This window comes from Nerophis lumbriciformis, linkage group LG22, assembly GCF_033978685.3.
Source record: "Nerophis lumbriciformis linkage group LG22, RoL_Nlum_v2.1, whole genome shotgun sequence".
In the NCBI taxonomy this organism is placed as follows: domain Eukaryota; kingdom Metazoa; phylum Chordata; class Actinopteri; order Syngnathiformes; family Syngnathidae; genus Nerophis; species Nerophis lumbriciformis.
This window is the reverse complement of record NC_084569.2, coordinates 21,360,380-21,380,161: the sequence shown is the minus strand read 5'-3', so window position 1 is coordinate 21,380,161 and position 19,782 is coordinate 21,360,380. Positions and strand designations below refer to the sequence as shown.

Below are 19,782 nucleotides of genomic sequence, written 5' to 3'. Positions count from 1 at the left end.
TTACTCCAGGGGGGATATTTAATATCCTAGAATAATACAAATAGTGATAGGTATTAATTTTATTCATAAGCACAAATCTAAGCAAAGTCACTGTACCAACAATGAAACTATTGCAATAACAGTGTCAATAAAAAAGATCAATAGTAAACATGATTGTAAAATGTATTGCAGCTTACGTAATGAGCGGCCATCTTGCAGCTTACGTAATGAGCGGCCATCTTGCAGCACACCTGTAGTGCCACTATATGCAAAGTGACCCTCCCACCATGCAGCGTGCTATAAAAGCTGCACACATTCCATCCCATCAGAACAACTTGAGTAGCAACCATGTTCCGTGTAGTTGTGCTGCTGTTGCTGGCTGCAGGTTCCTGTGAGTGTCACTGAGGCACACATGACCATAGATCCGTTACATCCCATATCTAATAACTTTTCCTCCGCAGGTGTCGAGTGTGAAGAGTTGACCCAGCCACCGTCTGTCACTCTGCAGTCTGGTCAGAGTCTGAGCATCGACTGTCGGGTGTCTTATTCTGTGGGTCGCACTAACTACTACACAGCGTGGGTCAGGCATCCTGCTGGGAAAGGACTGGAGTGGATTGGGATGGCACGTGATGGCAGGTCTTACTACAAAGACTCACTGAAGAACCAGTTCAGTATTAATGTGGACCCCTCCACCAAGACAGTGACTCTAAATGGACAGAATATGCATCCTGGAGACACGGCTGTGTATTACTGTGCCAGACAACCACAACAACACAAAGCATCAGCAGACTCGAACAAAAACAACAACACTGTGCAGCGTGACAAACATGTTCTAGTCACTCGTCAAATGGAATCCAGTCCCAGGGGCCTCAAAGCAGAGTCGAGGCAGAGTCTGCATGAGAAAAAGAACTGTATTTACTTTAAAATCACGTTTTAACCACGTGACTAAATGTGTTAACTACTTCTACCTGACCTATGGTAGGTTTGACGTTATCATGAATGTAAAACTGCACGTTCGCAGCTGAGTGTGAAGCGACTGGGATGAAAATCAGCACTTCCAGGTCTAAGTCCGTGGTTCTCACCCGGAAAAGGGTGGAGTGACAATTTCGGGTTGGGGACGAGATCCTACCCCAAGTGGAGGAGTTCAAGTACCTTGTGTCTTGTTCACGAGTGAGGGAAGAGTGGATTGTGAGATCGACAGGCTGGTCGGCGTCTGCAGTGATGCGGAGCCTGTATCGAGCAGTCTGGTGAAAAAGGAGCTGAGCCGGAAGGCAAAGCTCTCAATTTACCGGTCGATCTACGTTCCCATCCTTACCTATGGTCATGAGCTTTGGGTTATGACCGAAAGGACAAGACCACGGGTACAAGCGGCCGAAAAGAGTTTCCTCAGTTGGGTGGCAGGGCTCTCCTTTAGAGAGAGGGTGAGAAGCTCTGTCATTCAGGAGGAGCTCAGACTAAAGCCCCTGCTCCTCCACATCGAGAGGACCCAGATGAGGTGGTTCGGTCATCAGCTCTGGTTGCCCCCGGAAGTCTTCCTGGGGAGGTGTTTAGGGCGGTAGAAGGCCACGGGGAAGACCCAGGACACCGTGGAGAGACTAGATCTCCCATTTGGCTTGGGAACGCCACAAGAGCCACCAGGACGAGCTGAACGAAGTAGCTGGGGAGAGGGAGGTCTGGACTTGTCTGCTTAGGCTGCTGCCCCCGCGACCTGATTTTGGATAAGCGGACAAAGATGAATGAATGGATAAAATTATATGTAAAATTGTCACATTTTCACACTGATGATTTGCCAAGAAATGGTCATACCGCTTGCTTACAGGAAGTTGCTCTTTGTGTCGCCCGATGTGTTGATTGAGCTTTCACTTTTGTGTTTGCACTGTGTTGCAACACATTCTGTAATAACAGTGCATTATGTAACAATGTAATACATTTTCACCACATGTAATAACGCCACATTTTGTAATAAACGTTGACGCTTTTTGTAACATTAGTCTGTTTGTATACATGATTAATAATTGATTATCATAATGATTATTACAATATGTTTTGTGACTATTCATGAGTTGATTTATTATTTTCGACAGCACTTGTTTACCTTTTATTTAACTTAATATTTTATCTGCAATTTAGAGGGAAACATATACAGTAACTTCCATCCATCCATTTTCTACCGCTTATTCCCTTTTTTTGGGGTCGCGGGGGGCGCTGGAGCCTATCTCAGCTACAATCGGGCGGAAGGCGGTGTACACCCTGGACAAGTCGCTACCTCATCGCAGGGCCAACACAGATAGACAGACAACATTCACACACTAGGGCCAATTTAGTGTTGCCAATCAACCTATCCCCAGGTGCATGTCTTTGGAGGTGGGAGGAAGCCGGAGTACCCGGAGGGAACCCACGCTGTCGCGGGGAGAACATGCAAACTCCACACAGAAAGATCCCGAGCCCGGGATTGAACCCAAGACTACTCAGGACCTTCGTATTGTGAGGCAGATGCACTAACCCCTCTTCCACAGTGCTGCCCTATACAGTAACTTGATTATAAAAAAAACCCCAATACATATCTTAGTTGAACTTGTGCAAATCTTAAAAGAAGAAATACATCCATCCATTTGTTTTTACTGCTTGTCCCGCTCAAGTGTAATACTGTTTTTAGAAAATAATCAATCAATCAATCAATCAATGTTTATTTATATAGCCCTAAATCACAAGTGTCTCAAAGGGCTGCACAAGCCACAACGACATCCTCGGTACAAAGCCCACATAAGGGCAAGGAAAAACTCACCCCAGTGGGACGTCGATGTGAATGACTATGAGAAACCTTGGAGAGGACCGCATATGTGGGTAACCCCCCCCCCCTGTAGGGGAGACCGAATGCAATGGATGTCGAGTGGGTCTGACATAATACTGTGAGAGTCCAGTCCATAGTGGATCCAACATAATAGTAAGAGTCCAGTCCATAGTGGGGCCAGCAGGACACCATCCCGAGCGGAGACGGGTCAGCAGCGCAGAGATGTTCCCAGCCGATGCACAGGCGAGCGGTCCACCCCGGGTCCCGATTCTGGACAGCCAGCACACCATCCATGGCCACAGGACCTGTGCCCCCCCGCCCTCCACAAGGAAGAGGGGAGCAGAGGAGAAAAGAAAAGAAACGGCAGATCAACTGGTCTAAAAGGGGGGTCTATTTAAAGGCTAGAGTATACAAGTGAGTTTTAAGATGGGACTTAAATGCTTCTACTGAGGTAGCATCTCTAATTGTTACCGGGAGAGCATTCCATAGTACTGGAGCCCGAATAGAAAACGCCCTATAGCCCGCAGACTTTTTTTGGGTTCTGGGAATCACTAATAAGCCGGAGTTCTTTGAACGCAGATTTCTGGCCGGGACTTATGGTACAATACAATCGGCAAGATAGGACAGAGCAAGACCGTGTAGTATTTTATACGTAAGTAGTAAAACCTTAAAGTCACATCTTAAGTGCACAGGAAGCCAGTGCAGGTGAGCCAGTATAGGCGTAATATGATCAAACTTTCTTGTTCTTGTCAAAAGTCTAGCAGCCGCATTTTGTACCAACTGTAATCTTTTAATGCTAGACATAGGGAGACCCGAAAATAATACGTTACAGTAGTCGAGACGAGACGTAACGAACGCATGAATAATGATCTCAGCGTCGCTAGTGGATAAAATAGAACGAATTTTAGCGATATTACGGAGATGAAAGAAGGCCGTTTTAGTAACACTCAATGTGTGATTCAAACGAGAGAGTTGGGTCGAAGATGATACCCAGATTCTTTACTGATTTGCCTTGTGTAATTGTTTGGTTGTCAAATGTTAAGGTGGTATTATTAAAAAAATGTCGGTGTTTAGCAGGACCGATAATCAGCATTTCCGTTTTCTTGGCGTTGAGTTGCAAGAAGTTAGCAGACATCCATTGTTTAATTTCATTAAGACACGCCTCCAGCTGACCACTATCCGGCGTGTTTGTCAGCTTTAGGGGCATGTAGAGTTGGGTGTCATCAGCATAACAATGAAAGCTAACACCGTATTTGCGTATCATGTCACCTAGCGGCAGCATGTAAATATTAAAGAGTGCAGGGCCAAGAACCGAACCCTGAGGAACTCCGCACGTAAAATAAAAAACATAAGGATAATAATATTAACCTCTTAAGGCCCAAGCTGTTTATTGACATGCTGTTTTTATTTCTCTTTGCTATTTGGGCTTATTGGACCCTAATTAGAATAAAAACAAAGAATCATCTTTTTATATGATGATTCCATTGTATGTTTTACTCTTCTATCAATGTTCAATCAATCAATCAATCAATCAATCAATCAATTAATCAATCAATCAATTCTGACACCACCAGATGGCAGTTTAAGTATCCACACAAGCGGCCATTAGACCCCAATTCAGTAGTGTACACAATTTTGGAAATAAGAGCTAAAAGGTGCTGTCCACGCATGTGGCCACTAAGCCTTTAGATTAATATAACAACAATAATATTAATAATAATACATTTAAAAAATTATAATATGTTTGTGTGAGTGAACATAAATTATTTCACCCTGGGTGTGAAAGTTTTTTGATATTACTGTCCTCATTTTTGATGATATTTAATATCCTAAAATAATACAAATAGTGATAGGTATTAATTTTATTCATAAGCACAAATGTAAGCAAAGTCACTGTACCAACAATGAAACTATTGTAATAACAGTGTCAATAAAAAAGATCAATAGTAAACATGATGATGTAAAATGTATTGCAGCTTACGTAATGAGCGGCTATCTTGCAGCACACCTGTAGTGCCACTATATGCAAAGTGACCCTCCCACCATGCAGCGTGCTATAAAAGCTGCACACATTCCATCCCATCAGAACAACTTGAGTACCAACCATGTTTCGTGTAGTTGTGCTGCTGTTGCTGGCTGCAGGTTCCTGTGAGTGTCACTGAGGCACACATGACCATAGATCCGTTACATCCCATATCTAATAACTTTTCCTCCGCAGGTGTCGAGTGTCAAGAGTTGACCCAGCCACCGTCTGTCACTCTGCAGTCTGGTCAGAGGCTGAGCATCGACTGTCGGGTGTCTTATTCTGTGAGTAGCCATTACTACTACACAGCGTGGGTCAGGCATCCTGCTGGGAAAGGACTGGAGTGGATTGGGATGGCGTATACTGGCAGCTCTTACTACAAAGACTCACTGAAGAACCAGTTCAGTATTAATGTGAACCTCTCCAGCAACACAGTGACTCTAAATGGACAGAATATGCAGCCTGGAGACACGGCTGTGTATTACTGTGCCAGAGACCCACAATAACACAAAGCATCAGCAGAGTAGAAAAAAAACAACAACACTGTGCAGCGTGACAAACATGTTCTAGTCACTCGTCAAATGGAATCCAAAGAACTGTATTCACTTCTATATCACATTTTTACGACGTGCCTAAATTTGTTAGCTACTTCTACCTGAGCTATGGTAGGCCTGAAGTTAATATATGTCTGCTTAGGCTGCTGCCCCCACGACCTGACTTTGGATAGGCAGACGAAGATGAATGGATGGATACAATTGCATGTACAAATTTTACATCTTCACACTGTTGAGTTTGTCAGGAAATGGCTTGATAAACTTCTGCTTGCTTACAGGAAGTTGCTCTTTGTGTTGCCCAATGTTTGTTTGTTGTGCTGCAATTTTTGTGTTTACAATGTTATTTCAATGTAATTTCAGAAAGCCGAGGACCGGGGGCCCTGACTTGTCCCTTCACTTTTAGTCTTATTTTGTATATTCCAGAGAACCACTGTCCTCTGCAGTAGACATTAGATTTTTGTCTATTTATTTTGTCAGATTTACAGGAGCGCTTCGCTGTTTTTAAGGACATTCTGCGAAAAAAGCTGGTCAAAGATAATTTCTATGACAGCAATTTAGTGTTGGAAAGCATCTGCAAAGATGTGAGTTCGTCAGGTTTGTCACTGACAGTTTAGTCATGTTTTGAGTTTTTTCCTCTGTCTGTCTTTATTTCCTGTAAGCGCTCTTATTTTGTCTTTATTTCCTGCTTGTATCCCTGAGTGCTTTTTCCCCTCAGCTGTGGCTGATTGGCACCTGGCCACACCTGCTGTCAATCAGCCAGCTACTATTTAGTCCTGTTTTGCCCTCCAGTCTGGGCTGGAGTATTGTTGCTGTCGTTATAATTGTCAATGTCATTAATACTTGTCGTTGTAGCTGTGTCTACTTCTGTTCACTCTGCTCATGTCATAGTTCCTTCGTGTCACAGTAAGTGTTTTTGTTTCTTGTCCACAGTTAGTCTTTGTGCTAGTTTTTGTTCATAGCCAAGTTTGTTCTCCGCCTTGTGCGCGCCTTTTGTTTGTACCCTTTTGTTTGTTCTTGTTTTAGTGTTAAATTAAATCATGTTTTCCTGCACCAAGCCTGTTGTCTCTGCATCTTGGGGTTTGTCACCTACACATTGTGACAGAGTTACTCACAAGTTTTTTTTTAACTACACTCGTGGTCCACCAGTTGAATAATCCAAATGATGAAAAAGAGAGGACCTATAGAGGTGCCTTAAGGAACGACTCAGTCATGTAAATCACAAGTTTGGACACCCGTGTTGTATGTTTGCTAGCAAGGTTAAAATGTCAATGTGTTTACGGTGGTTTGAGTTCCTCTATACAACAGGAGCACTCTGTTTTTAGGAATTTGCTGCAAAAATATTTTTTTTTCTCCCAAGTTTTGAACTGAACTCGGGGGCCAGTATGGTGTTATTGGAGTTGATTGGAAAGTTGAATAGAACACAATTACAGTATATTAAAGAAATCCACATCACACTTCTGCCAAACATATTTTATCATCTGTGGTGTTTCACATATTGTCTTTCAAAAGAGTGCTTTAAACGCCCTACACCTCGGACGCTAGAAGTTGCAGGTCAAACCACTGTTCATTTAACGTGAAGAGATTTGGTTACACTTAAATGTTTACATTAATGCTGGATTTGAATTATTTCTATATTAGACAACAGCAAAAGTCGTCGGTAAATCTACTGCAAATTCAACTTACAGATATTTTGGTTGCACTTTTGATATTACTGAAAATGAGAGCACAAACGTTACTCACAAGTTTTTTTTAACTACACTCGTGGTCCACCAGTTGAATAATACAAATGATGAAAAAGAGAGGACCTATAGAGGTGCCTTAAGGAACGACTCAGTTATGTAAATCACAAGTTTGGACACCCGTGTAGTATGTTTGCTAGCAAGGTTAAAATGTCAATGTGTTTACGGTGGTTCGAGTTCCTCTATACAACCGGAGCAAATCTACTGCAAATTCAACTTACAGATATTTTGGTTGCACTTTTGATATTACTGAAAATGAGAGCACAAAAGGTTTACTCTTGTTAATTCAACCGAAAGTGATGGTGGCACCTAAATAAGATGTGAATGCATTGGCCATTAATTGTAGTTTACTTGCTTGTCTGCATCCATAATTCATTTATGTCTAATTCCCTTACAAGAAATAACAAGAATATAGGAAACTTCACCTGCAGTGTCCAGTATTTATTTCACAGTCACACTGCTTGTATTTTTGACAAAAAATTTGGCTTAAAGTTACCCTTAATCGCCAATTATTTGAATCGAATCGTAAAACAAATCATTACTCCCCCTGATAAAATTTGTTTTTGTAATTGAGTTTATTATTAACACATCTTTGGACGTTAACAATAATGTGAACCGCATGAAAATCTGTCGAAATTGGGCAAGTTGTGATTTATTTTCTTTCTTTTCCAAATACACAATACATTGAACATAAACCAAGAAACCAATGTGTACAAGAGGAAAAATGTGTGTGTAAAGTGACAAAAACATTTTTAAAAATTGAAATATAATAATGTATTTTCATTATACTGTGTACATGCATTGACACTTTTATAGACACTTAATGTCAGGCTGTTCTCCACCAGTGCTGACATGTTTTGGGTGTTCCGTCGTCCTTTGCGTCGCAATTTGTACATTATAAAGTTTTGTTTTATGACGTGTTTATTGTTAGTTATTGTGTATTATTCCCCGCACAGTAAATAAGTAGTTAGTGGGACTGTAAGTTTAGACAGCATGTTGTGTAGTCAAGTACTCTTAACTGTTAATGACAAATAGGATTGCAAAGGTCTTAAATACAAGATTGAGTGCACAATTGCGACAAGAAGAATTTTCACATTATTGTCGCGTGTGATTTTTATTATTCGGTAGTGGTTGCTGGGACATGAATCAGCGAATAGGCTGCAATGCAAGTTTTTCATGTGGGCAAGATATTCATTCTGTAATTATATTGATTATATCGATTTTTGTAATCACAGCTGAGGACACATCTTCTGAACACTCTCACCCATCTCTCAAGTCTTAGGAAGTAGTAATGCTTAAGTCCGGGTCAGTAAAGTCAAAGTCCAAGTCGAGTTGCAAGTCTTGGATATTTTCAAGTTGAGTCCGAAGTCATCAAAATTGTGACTCAAGTCCACAACTCTGATCACAATAGAGCAAAACCATTCAAGCACCCCTGCCGTGTTGCCTGTGCTAATATTTTGTGACAAATGTACGCACTTTTATCAAACTCCAAAGTTTGACCCCAAAAGGCAAACTGACTTGAAATTTCTCATGCTCATTCTCAATGTGCTCTACAGTGGGAAAAAAAACTGCAACTTTATGTTGTGAAGCCATATCGCCTCAAAATGTGTTACAAATCTTCACGAGATGGACAAGGACATGTCTGCAAAATCTGACCAAGATTGGTTGAAAAAACATGGCAACCATTAAGCATAACATCTTTGATGGGGCACTGGTGCGACTTAGCAACTTATTGCCCATAAGTCAGTGACTATTGATTATACAACTTTGAGGATATCTGTGTTAGATGTATGGGCAACACAAATATTATTCAGTCACCTGATGGGGTGTTTTAATTATTTAATGTCAATGTATATTTTATACAGTGACATTAGTTTCACTAACCGTAACAGATACAATTGTTGAGACACAATGTTTAACCCAGAGATTCTCAAACTGTGGTACGTGTACCACTTGTGGTACGCCAAAGAATCACTTAATTAAAGTACAGTGTTATATTTTGCTATATTCAAAAACAGTGTTACTGTTCAACTGTGTGTAATGTTAAGTCAGGCCAAAATGATTGAATATATTTGTTAAATAAAACCCCTGGCCTGTTTTTAATGAATACTTAGCCCTACCATGCTAATTTAAGGTATGTTGATCATTATGGTGGTACTTTTGAGAGCCAAGTTTTTTCTGAGGTGGTACTTGGTGAAAAAAGTATGAGACCCACTAGTTTAACCGATAAAACAACCTGTACAGGCATTTTTTTAGTCAAGTGTTTACATTTCCAACTGCCATGCAAGAGTAAAGACAATTTAACCAGTGCAAAAAAAAGTCCTACATGAAACTGAAATAAAGTAAAACAACTTACTGCTTTGACTGTTCTATCTGGACTTTTCCTTGATAACAGTTTGACATTTAAGACTTTGGTCAATGTTTTAGACATTCTTTGACTCTGAATTGTTGCTCTTTGCCTTTGTAGGTATTGCTGTTTCTGTTTGAAAATATACAGTGTGCATCATATTGTATTAAATATTATTACAATTGCTATTTATATATATATATATATATATATATATATATATATATATATATATATATATATATATATATATATATATATATATATATATATATATATATATATATATACACACACACACACCTTACAGGCTTCGATGTTTCTACTATTTGCTGTTCCAAAGTGTCGAAAAAAAATATTTTGTACACATATACCCTGCCAAAAATAACATTTAGTATATTCCAAGTCTTTGTTAAATATAAATATTTCTTACCTTTGTTTCTGTGTCCAAAAAAAATCCTCTGCTACATGCTCGACTGGGGAGGTTTTGGTATGGGCATGTGTCACTGTGGTTATACTACGGGGTGGCACAGTGTTACACATCATAACAAAAACCTTTCATTATTCAAGCGGTGTGCACACCCTCTGATGCACATTGTTAGCTCTAAAAGGTTGATACGTATTTTCCCCAACTAAATCATAGTCAACTAAATGACTGTATAAACTTTTAGCTCAATTAAAAAGAAGTTTATTTTATACAAAACATTAACACTGTAAACATTAGACTTGAAACCATTAATACCTTTGCTAAGTTGTGAACTAAAACACATGTGTAGTTGTTTAGTTTGTATTACATGGCTGGAAATAAGATGTGTTTAAGATATGCATTTTGTGGATTATAAATTCTTAATATCACTAATCTGTAAAGACAAACTTTTGAATTTATTCTAAAACATTATGGTAACTATAAATTTACAATAATGGGTATGTATTCGGGGTTTAACAAAACGCCATAATCCCGGTTTAGTAAATACCTTGGTTTTAATGTCACGGTTTGGTTCATCTTGGGGGCAGTAAGGGAACAAAAACGTAAACAAATTAAACTGCATAAGTCTTGTGTAGAATGCTTTAATGTTTTGGTTGTTTTTAATCATAACTATTATTAATCTATTTGCAAATTTACTTGGTCAATCTGGTTACTTTCTGTTGTAACTTCATTGACTAATTACATTTTTCATCACAATTATAAAAACAATACACAGAATGGCTGTCTGACAAAAGCTAACAATTCAATATTTAAATTAATGTATTATTTAATTTTAGTAAATACAATATTTTTGAGCAATATACTTGTATAGAGTTATACTTGTATAGAGCTTTTTGACCTTCAAGGTCCTCAAAGCGCTTTTTGACACTATTTCCACATTCACCCATTCACACACTGATGGCAGGAGCTGCCATACAAGGCACTAACCACGACCCATCAGGAGCAAGGGTGAAGTGTCTTGCTCAAGGACACAACGGACGTGATTAGGTTGGAAGAAGCGGGGGATCGAACCAAGAGCCCTCCGGTTGCTAGCACGGCCACTCTCCCAACCGCGCCAAGCCGTCCCCTAATATTTTCGAGTAAAATAAATTTGGAGGTGCAAAATAACCAAACATAAGTGAAAACAACTATTGGCTTTGATTTAAAGTCCTAAAGTCCCGTACACAACAACAAAACAAATGAAAAATATATTTTGTGATAATAAAAAAAATGGATCTCATCACTGTAGTATTGACTATATACTGATACTACAGTAGACTTGGTATCATTACAGTCAATATTCGTATCAATTGGCCGCCGGCCCTTGTGTACATTCAAGAGATCTACCTTAGCATTGCTTCTTGTATAAAGTCCTAAACTCCTGTAAACAATAACAAAAGAATGACATAATTTTTTTTTTTTATAATAGTAAAAAATATCGATCTAATCATTGTAGTATCAACCATATACCAATACTATACTTGGCATTGTTTCTGTCGAATATTTGTATCAGTCTGCCCACCCCTGTTTACATTCAAAAGCTCTAGTTTAGTGATTAGCATGGCTCATTGTGTCCTCCTCTGATGTTTAGTGCAGCATGTTAACTGTTCCTCATCCTCTAGTCCTCCAGTGATAACGTCACTTTAAAGAATGTTAATGTTATTGTTGCTTATTTTCTTGCCATTGTCACGGCGCGGTCTCGAACCCACAATTCTCCTGCAGCAAGATCCACCAACATTCAGGCTGGCAGTATGCCGGGTGCTTCACGCCTACACAACGCCGCAGCTGCAGACTTTCCGCTATCAACACACCTGGCAATAATCAGGGAGACATCATAAAGACCAGTGGACCCTTGGAATCAACACTGGAAAGTCGTTAGCTCATCGTAGTAAAAATTTATGTCTCTGGCTTCCCTTCTGTTGTCCTCGCATTCGTTCTCCTCGTCCTCCTTGTTCCCTCGTCTCATGTTCCTTGTTTCTCCCGCAGTACCCGTACGTCTTGTCCCGTGTGCTCGAGCTCTGTGCCTCGACCTCCCTCCGGACTTTGGACTGCCTTCATCGATCCTTGACCCTTGCCCGGACACGGACCTTGTCGCTTCTCTCCTGCTCTCGACCATCTGACTGCTTACGGACACCCTTTTTGCCTCGCTCTCTTGGCCTGTCGACAGATTCATCCATCACGCACGTACAACATCGTCTGGTATTATTCACATGGTTAAAATCACACACAGTCCTGCAACAAACACAGAGTAGCATACACCTCCCACTCACTCATCAAAGGTTACAATAAACCCGGTAACCTGAGTTTCTTCGGGGTGTCGTCCCCCTCCACCCCTCACGTACATAACAGACATTGTGTTGAGGAAACGGTCATTCGCTTGTCGTTGTCAAATATGCGTGACATGACTAGAATATGTCATTATCACAATAACACAATAGTATTAAAAACTCTATCGTCAACTAAATTTACATCATTTATATCATATATCTAAATATATATCCAAAACTGCAAGCATTCATTTTAAAAGATAAAATAAAACTGATATAATATACCATAGTTGCAACATTTCTTTGTTTTAGTCAAATGAAACAAAAAAGTAACTGTTTAAAAAAAGGCTTTCTTTTGATCTGCTTGTCTCTACCTGTTGAAATATTTCACAGACACGTTAACAAAACTGCAGAACTAAATAATTCTGAACAGCTCGGCATAATTTCTGAAAACCTCCTGCCCCGGGTTTAAGACGAACTTGTTGTGTTTTAGGCCTTTTTTTAAAAAGGTAATGCTAATGATGCTAACAATGTAAACAGCCAACATGCTAACAACAGATGTGGTACATTGTAATATAATGGAAGCATCTTTTGATTCAATCGATGGTTGCTATATTGCAAAATGACCATGTGATATGCAAAATGCTAATTGGCTAAGGCTAGCATCTATAGAATGTACCAGAAGTGCAGAACCTGGACAAGTGGAAGTAGAGAGCTGATTGGAGGAGACACAAGGATCACGGCAAGACACAGGTGTGCTAATGATGGAACAAGGTGCAAACCATGTAACAATGAGCACATGGACAACAAAGACAGCAGGAAACAAGGTAAAGAAGGCTTATATATAGTGTGAATTGAGTGAGCAAATAAATTAGCAATATGCTAATAAATATCTCATAAAGGAAATGTCAAATTTCTTATAAAGCTTTTTGAATGTACAACTAATATCAAAACACAGAAAAAATGTTTCCAACATTCTGAACATGTGGTTATCAACATCCTGTCTGGTTGATATTAATAAAAGACAGGAAGCGACAGTTTCTTCAACAGGTGTTTTGTAAGATAGCCAACAAACTGAAATATTGTAAGCCAAGAACACAAAGGATAAAAAGATACACGTTGTCACCAGGACACAGGCAGATGCCTGGGGCCCCCAGATTTCCACGGGCCGCCAGAATTCTCAAAAAAACGATGATTAAAGTTTCCTTCTATTTAAAACAAGTATTTACTTATTTATGTCTTAATTTATGTATTTAAAAATACTTAATCAAAGATGACTGTTGGGACAGATCTCCTCTCCCTTCACACGAAATGGAGTATTACACGTTATTTACTGCACATGTGCAGACTCGTTTCAGGAAGACATTCCGAAACAAATGCTACATCAGTGTTGTTCTCAGTGCTGCCTTCAATACCGTTGATCAGAACATTCTTTTAGACCGCATCAAATCGTGTATTGGTATGTCATGTTTATCATGTTTAGCTACTACCTCACAAAAAGAATTACCTAGTAAAGAGTAATGGGAAATAATCAATAAAATGGTGCTTGTAACACAGTGAATGGTGGGGAGAAAAAAGGCCAGCCGAAGAGAGTGCATGGGTCCATCCATCCATCCATCTTCTTCCGCATATCCAATGTCAGGTTGCGTTGACAGCAGCTGAAGCAGGGAAGCCCAGACTGTCCTTTACCCAGTCACTTTGTCCAGCTCCTCCCGGGGGATTCCAAGGTGTTCCCAGGCCAGCCGGGAGACACAGTCTCCCAAACGTGTCCTGGGTTTCCCCCGTGGCCTCCTACTGGTCAGACATGCCCTAAACACCTCCCCAGGGAGTCGTCCGGGGGGCATCCTGACCAGATTCCTGAACCACATGATCTGGCTCCTCTCGATGTGGAGGAGCAGCGGCTTTACTTTGAGCTCCTTACGAATTACAGAACTTCTCACCTTATCGCTAAGAAAGAGCCCCGCCACCCGATGGAGGAAACTCATTTTGGCCGCTTGTACCCAGGATTTTGTCCTTTCGGTCATAACCCAAAGCTCATGACCATAGGTGAGGATGGGAACGTAGATTGACCAGTAAATTGAGAGTTTTGTCGTCTGGCTCAGCTCCTTCTTGACCACGATGGACCGGTGTCCGCATCACTGCAGACGCCACACCGATCCGCCTGTCGATCTCACGATCCACTCTTCCCTCACTCGTAAACAAGACTCCCAGGTACTTGAACTTCTCCACTTGGGGCAAGACCTCTTCCCCAACCTGGAGATGACACTCCACCCTTTACTGCGCGAGAACCATGGACTCCGATTTGGAGGTGCTCATTCTCATCCCAGTCGCTTCACACTTGGCTGCGAACCGATCTAGTGAGAGCTGAAGATCCTGGCCAGATGAAGCCATCAGGACTATATAGTCTGCAAAAAGCAGAGACCTAATCCTACAATCACCAAACCGGATCCCCTCAATGCCCTGACTGCGCCTACAAATTCTGTCCATAAAAGTTATTATGCGGACCAAGCTCTGACACCGATCATACAGGAAGTGGACCACCACAATCAGACGGTCCAATACCCCATACTCTCTGAGCACTCCCCACAGGACTTCCAGAGGAACACGGTCGAAGGCCTTCTCAAAGTCCACAAAACACATATAGACAGGTTGGACAAACTCCCATTCACCCTCAAGAACCCTGCCGAGAGTAAAGAGCTGGTCCACAGTTCCACGACCAGGACGAAAACCATACTGCTGCTCTTGATCCCAGGTTCGACTATCCGGCGTAGCCTCCTCTTCAGTACAACCAGATACAACTTACCGGGAAGGCTGAGGAGTGTGATCCCACGATAGTTAGAACACACCCTCCGTTTCCCTTTCTTAACGAGAGGAACCACCTGGCAATCCAGAGGCACCGGCCCGATGTCCACACAATATTGCAGAGTCTTGTCAACCAAGACAGCCCCACAGTATTCAGACCAGGGGTCGGCAACCCGCGGCTCTGGAGCCGCATGCTGCTCTTTGATCACTCTGATGCGGCTCAGCAGCTTACTTGCTGAACCCCCCGATTTTCCCGTGAGACTTCCGGACTTCAGTTTCTCTCGCAGAAATCTCCCCCGGGATTAATATTCACCGATTTTCACCCTTACAGCTATAATAAGGGCGTACCATGATGGTACAACATTTGGCGCCTTCTACAATCTATATCAACAGCGTGCTATCCCAACACTTGTTATACAATATACATCTTCTGCTTCCACACGTACGTGACAGCAAGGCATACTTGGTCAAAAGCCACACAGGTTACACTGACGGTGACCATATAAAACAACTTTAACACTCTTACTAATAATGCGCCACACTTTGAACCAAAACCAAACAAGAATGACAAACACATTTCGGGAGAACATCTGCACCTTAACACAACATAAACACAACAGAACAAACACCCAGTATCACATGCAGCCCTGACTCTTCCGGGCTATATGAGACACCCCTGCTAACACCAAACCCCGCCCCCACCCCAACCCTGCTCCCTCACACATCAACCCCCCCCCTCTCTCTGTGCGTCGGTTGAGGTGGGCGGGGTTTGGTAGCGGGGGTGTATAATGTATCCCGGAAGAGTTAGGGCTGCATGGGATTCTGGGTATTTGTCCTGTTGTGTTTATGTTGTGTTAAGGTGCAGTGGTTCTCCCGAAATGTGTTTGTCATTCTTGTTTGGTGTGGGTTCACAGTGTAGCGCATTATTAGCAAGAGTGTTGAAAAAAAATTTATACCGCCACCGTCAGTGTAACCTGTGTGGTTGTTGACCAAGTATGCGTTGCTGTCACCTACGTGAGCAAGCAAAAGCCACATACAACGTGAGGCTGATCAGGCACGCTGTTCATGGTGGGTGCTATATGCTGTACCAACACAGCACGCATGACGCTGACAAGCGCCATTCAGCTAAGTGCCGCACCAGCTTTTAGATCCTATATAAAGGTGTGGGCAGCGTGTCTGAGACCCCTGGTTTAAACATAGCACAAAGTAAAAAAAAATCTCTGTATACAGTGTTATTTCATTTAAAATTTCATAAATTTTTTGCGGCTCCCATAGTTTTCTATAATTTGTGAAACTGGTCAAAATGGCTCTTTGACTGGTAAAGGTTGCCGACCCCTGATCCAGACCCTTAACAAACGCCGGGCAGATCTCATCCACCCCTGGGGCCCTGCCACCGAGGAGTTTAACTACCTCTGCAACCTCAGCCTCAGAAATAGGAGAGCCCACCATAGATTCCCCAGGCACTGCTTCTTCATAGGAAGACGTGTAGGTGGGATTGAGGAGGTCGTCAAAGTATTCCCTCTACCGATCCACAACGTCCTGAGTCAAGGTCAACAGCACACCATCCCCACCATATACGGTGTTGACAGTGCACTGCGTCCCTCTCCTGAGGCGGCAGATGATGGTCCAGAATCACTTAGAAGCCGTCCAGAAGTCTTTTCCCATGGCTTCGCCAAACTCTTCCCATGTCAGAGTTTTGGCTTGTCAGTACCTGTCCGCTGCCTCTGGGGTCCCATGAGCCATGAGCACTTTCCAGTACTCCCTCGAGGGAATCCAAAAAGGGTGGGTACTCTGAACTGCTGTTTGGTGCATCAGCACAAACAACAGTCAGGACCCGTTCCCCGACCCGGATTCAAATCCAACGTACGGGCTTTGAGCCGAGGGGCAACAAGAATTTCCACCCCGGCCCATCTCCGCTCACTGCTTGCAACACCAAAGTGCATGGGCAGTGCCGGCCCAAGCCTCCATGGGGCCCTAAGCAAAATTTGATTTTGGGGCCCTCTATTTCTGCCAATAATATATAAATAATATATAAACTCATTGCGGCTCTGGCAGTGTTGTTTACATTATCCTATTGTCAGCCTGGCATGTCTTTACAAATGACATGTCATTTATAAAGATATGGGGGTGGCCCAGTTAAGAACATAAATAATACCAATGAATGAACGAATGATGTCCAGAGTGCCACATATGGTTCCTAATCTTAAAATGTAGAAAACATTCAGCTACAAGAGTGGCCTGGGGTTGAACAGTCCAAGTGATAAAGCTTTGTATTTACAGTAAAAGTGTCATCTTGTCTCATCAGTCTTGTACATATTAGTCTTTAATTACTAGTTTATATTTTTAGTTAATTGTTCATATTTAATGTTTACTTTGTACAAAGAGAGCGCAGTCTACTGAAGTTAAATTCCATGTGTGTTAAACATAACTGGACAATAAAGCTGATTCTGATTCACTTTATTTTTGGTAACAAAAACCTGAAACAGCAATGTGCAAAAATGTTGACCTTAAATTGTGTTTTTGTACAATAATATATCTTTGATCATTTAGAAATCATCAGTCAGACTCGTACATGCAAAAAATAAAAAATAATTTTTTGTTAATTGCTTTTGGGGGCCCCCTGGCGGCCGCGGGGCCCTAAGCAATGGCTTAGTACGCTTATGCCTTGGGCCGGCTCTGTGCATGGGTAATTTAGCAAATTTAATTCCAAAGCGTTGCACCAGCTCGTTACGTTTTAAGGAGGTTTTATGTGTGAGAGGCAACACACCACGAAGAAAAATAGACCTTGAGACTGCAGTATCACGTAAAATAGTAACTGGGACTTTTACGTTGCTATCAGACAGTGAGGCAGCACCCTTCATAATAAAAGGGGAATAAACAGCTGGATCCGCACACTCACTTTTAAAGGAATGTGGCACTGAAGGGTCTTTACAAGAACTACTGGTTTTGATTTGGTTCACTTCAACAAGGGACAGCTGTTTATCAAATGACTAGGTTTCTGGCAGTATGTGCACATGAGCCTTACTTTAACTGTGCCATCAGTAGGCTAAATGAACCTCTTCAACATGTGCCATAGTTAGATGGTGCCACATGTTGCCTACTTATGTGATGGTGCGTGATTGGACCATGCTGCGATGGAGAAAAGGCTTTATTGAAGCTTCCTTTGTGGGTCAGAACATACTCGTCTGCTAAAATAGCAGCAGACATAGTATTAACTCTTTGTACCAAAATGGTTATTATTTTTGCATCTTAACTCCAAGAAAACGGACATGTTGGTTAATGTCCTGCTAGAAACAAGCACTTGTTTGCAGTTACCACTTTCGATAATAAAACAATTGTCCAAAGCGACTTTGCAAAAAAATCTTGGCATTATTTATGACCCAACTTTCTTGTTTCTGCTGCATATTAAGAATGTTTCTAAAGCAGCAGTAATATCACTAAAATCAGAGTCAGAATCAGATTTATTGGCCTAGTGTGTTTAACACACAATTAGTTTGACTTGAAGACTGTGCTCTTTGTTCAATGTAAGAAATGTGTCCCATTTTGTCCATTTGTAACTTATAGATCATTATACATGCGTTTGTTACGTCTCGTATTAATCATTGTATTATTCTAGGGTCTCCCCATGTCCAGCTTTAAAATATTTGTGTTTCAAGTACGCAGGCTTATTAGAGACCACCAGTGCCCTAAAAAATGTTTGCAGGCATTAAAGTGTTTTCTATTCCGGCTGCATTCATCTTTCCTTCTACCCTGACCAGTCTCTGTGTTCCTGCCGCTGAAAATCATCCCCACAGCATGATGCTGCCACCACCATGCTTCAATGTGGGGCTGGTATTGGCCTGGTGATGAGCGGTGCCTGGTTTCCTCCAAACATGACGCCTGGCATTCATGGCGAAAAATTAATCTTTGTCTCATCAGACCAGAGAATTGTGTTTCTCATGGTCAGAGTCTTTCAGGTGCGTTTAAGCAAACTTTTTACGAAGAAATGGCTTCCGTCTGACCACAAAACCATATAGGCCTGATTGGTGGATTGCTGCAGAGATGGTTGTCCTTGGAGAAGGTTTCCTTCTCTCCACAGAGGAATACTGTAGCTCTGACAGAGTGACCATCAGGTTCTTGGTCACCTCCCTCACTAGACCAACATGTAGCGATCAGAATTAAACTTAAGGTAGCGGAGTGAAAGTGGTAAAAGTAAAGAGTATGTTGTATTAAAACTACTCAGACAAGTACAATTATCCAAAAAGTTACTTGAGTAAATGTATAACAAAATAAATGTAGCACATAACTACCCATCTCTGGTTATGCACACATATCCAAACACAATCAAAACGTTAGAGAGCACACCGGAAAAAATATCAAATCTCAAGGGAGTTGCTTGAGAAATAATTTTTGAGGAACAGCTTTTCCTGTGTTCATTTTTTTTTAATGTAATAGTATTTTCATTGTAAACACATTATGTTCTATCACTGTGACAGCTATGAGTACTTGGACTTCTGGGGTAAAGGAACGCAAGTCACAGTTACATCTGGTAAGTAATTCTTACGTCCTTTTGAGACATTTTTAATTCTATATTTGGAAAGTTTTTGTATTAGAATGCTCTTACTTTTTGTCACTGTGGTATTTGGACTACTGGGGAAAAGGAACCCAAGTCACAGTTACATCTGGTAAGTCAATATTTGTGGTAATTATATTCTACTGGAAAGGACAAGTACATTATTTTAATATTTCTGATTTAGTGCAATCATTTATTGATATCAAGTAGTTCCAGTATTCGAAGAGTAGAATTAGACCAATCTATCTTACGTTGACAAATA

General features: G+C 41.2%; 1 long non-coding RNA gene and 1 gene segment (V, D, J or C); one reads left to right on the top strand and one right to left on the bottom strand.

The window, feature by feature from the left end:
• Positions 1–319: 319 nt before the first annotated feature.
• LOC140679709 (Ig heavy chain V region 5A-like) lies at positions 320–1,057 on the top strand. The segment is given in 2 exon segments: positions 320–370; positions 441–1,057. Coding segments are annotated over 2 exon segments (519 nt in total).
• Positions 1,058–1,554: 497 nt separating this feature from the next.
• On the bottom strand, positions 1,555–10,030 carry LOC140679711 (uncharacterized). 2 transcript variants are annotated; one of them, XR_012051087.1, is made up of 4 exons: positions 9,867–10,030; positions 4,875–5,117; positions 1,786–1,872; positions 1,555–1,687 (listed from the first exon to the last, which is right to left on the bottom strand). It is a non-coding gene; the product is annotated as an uncharacterized lncRNA (long non-coding RNA). The 2 variants fall into 2 exon arrangements; XR_012051086.1 differs by having other exon boundaries at positions 4,875–5,120; positions 9,867–10,028.
• Positions 10,031–19,782: the final 9,752 nt, after the last annotated feature.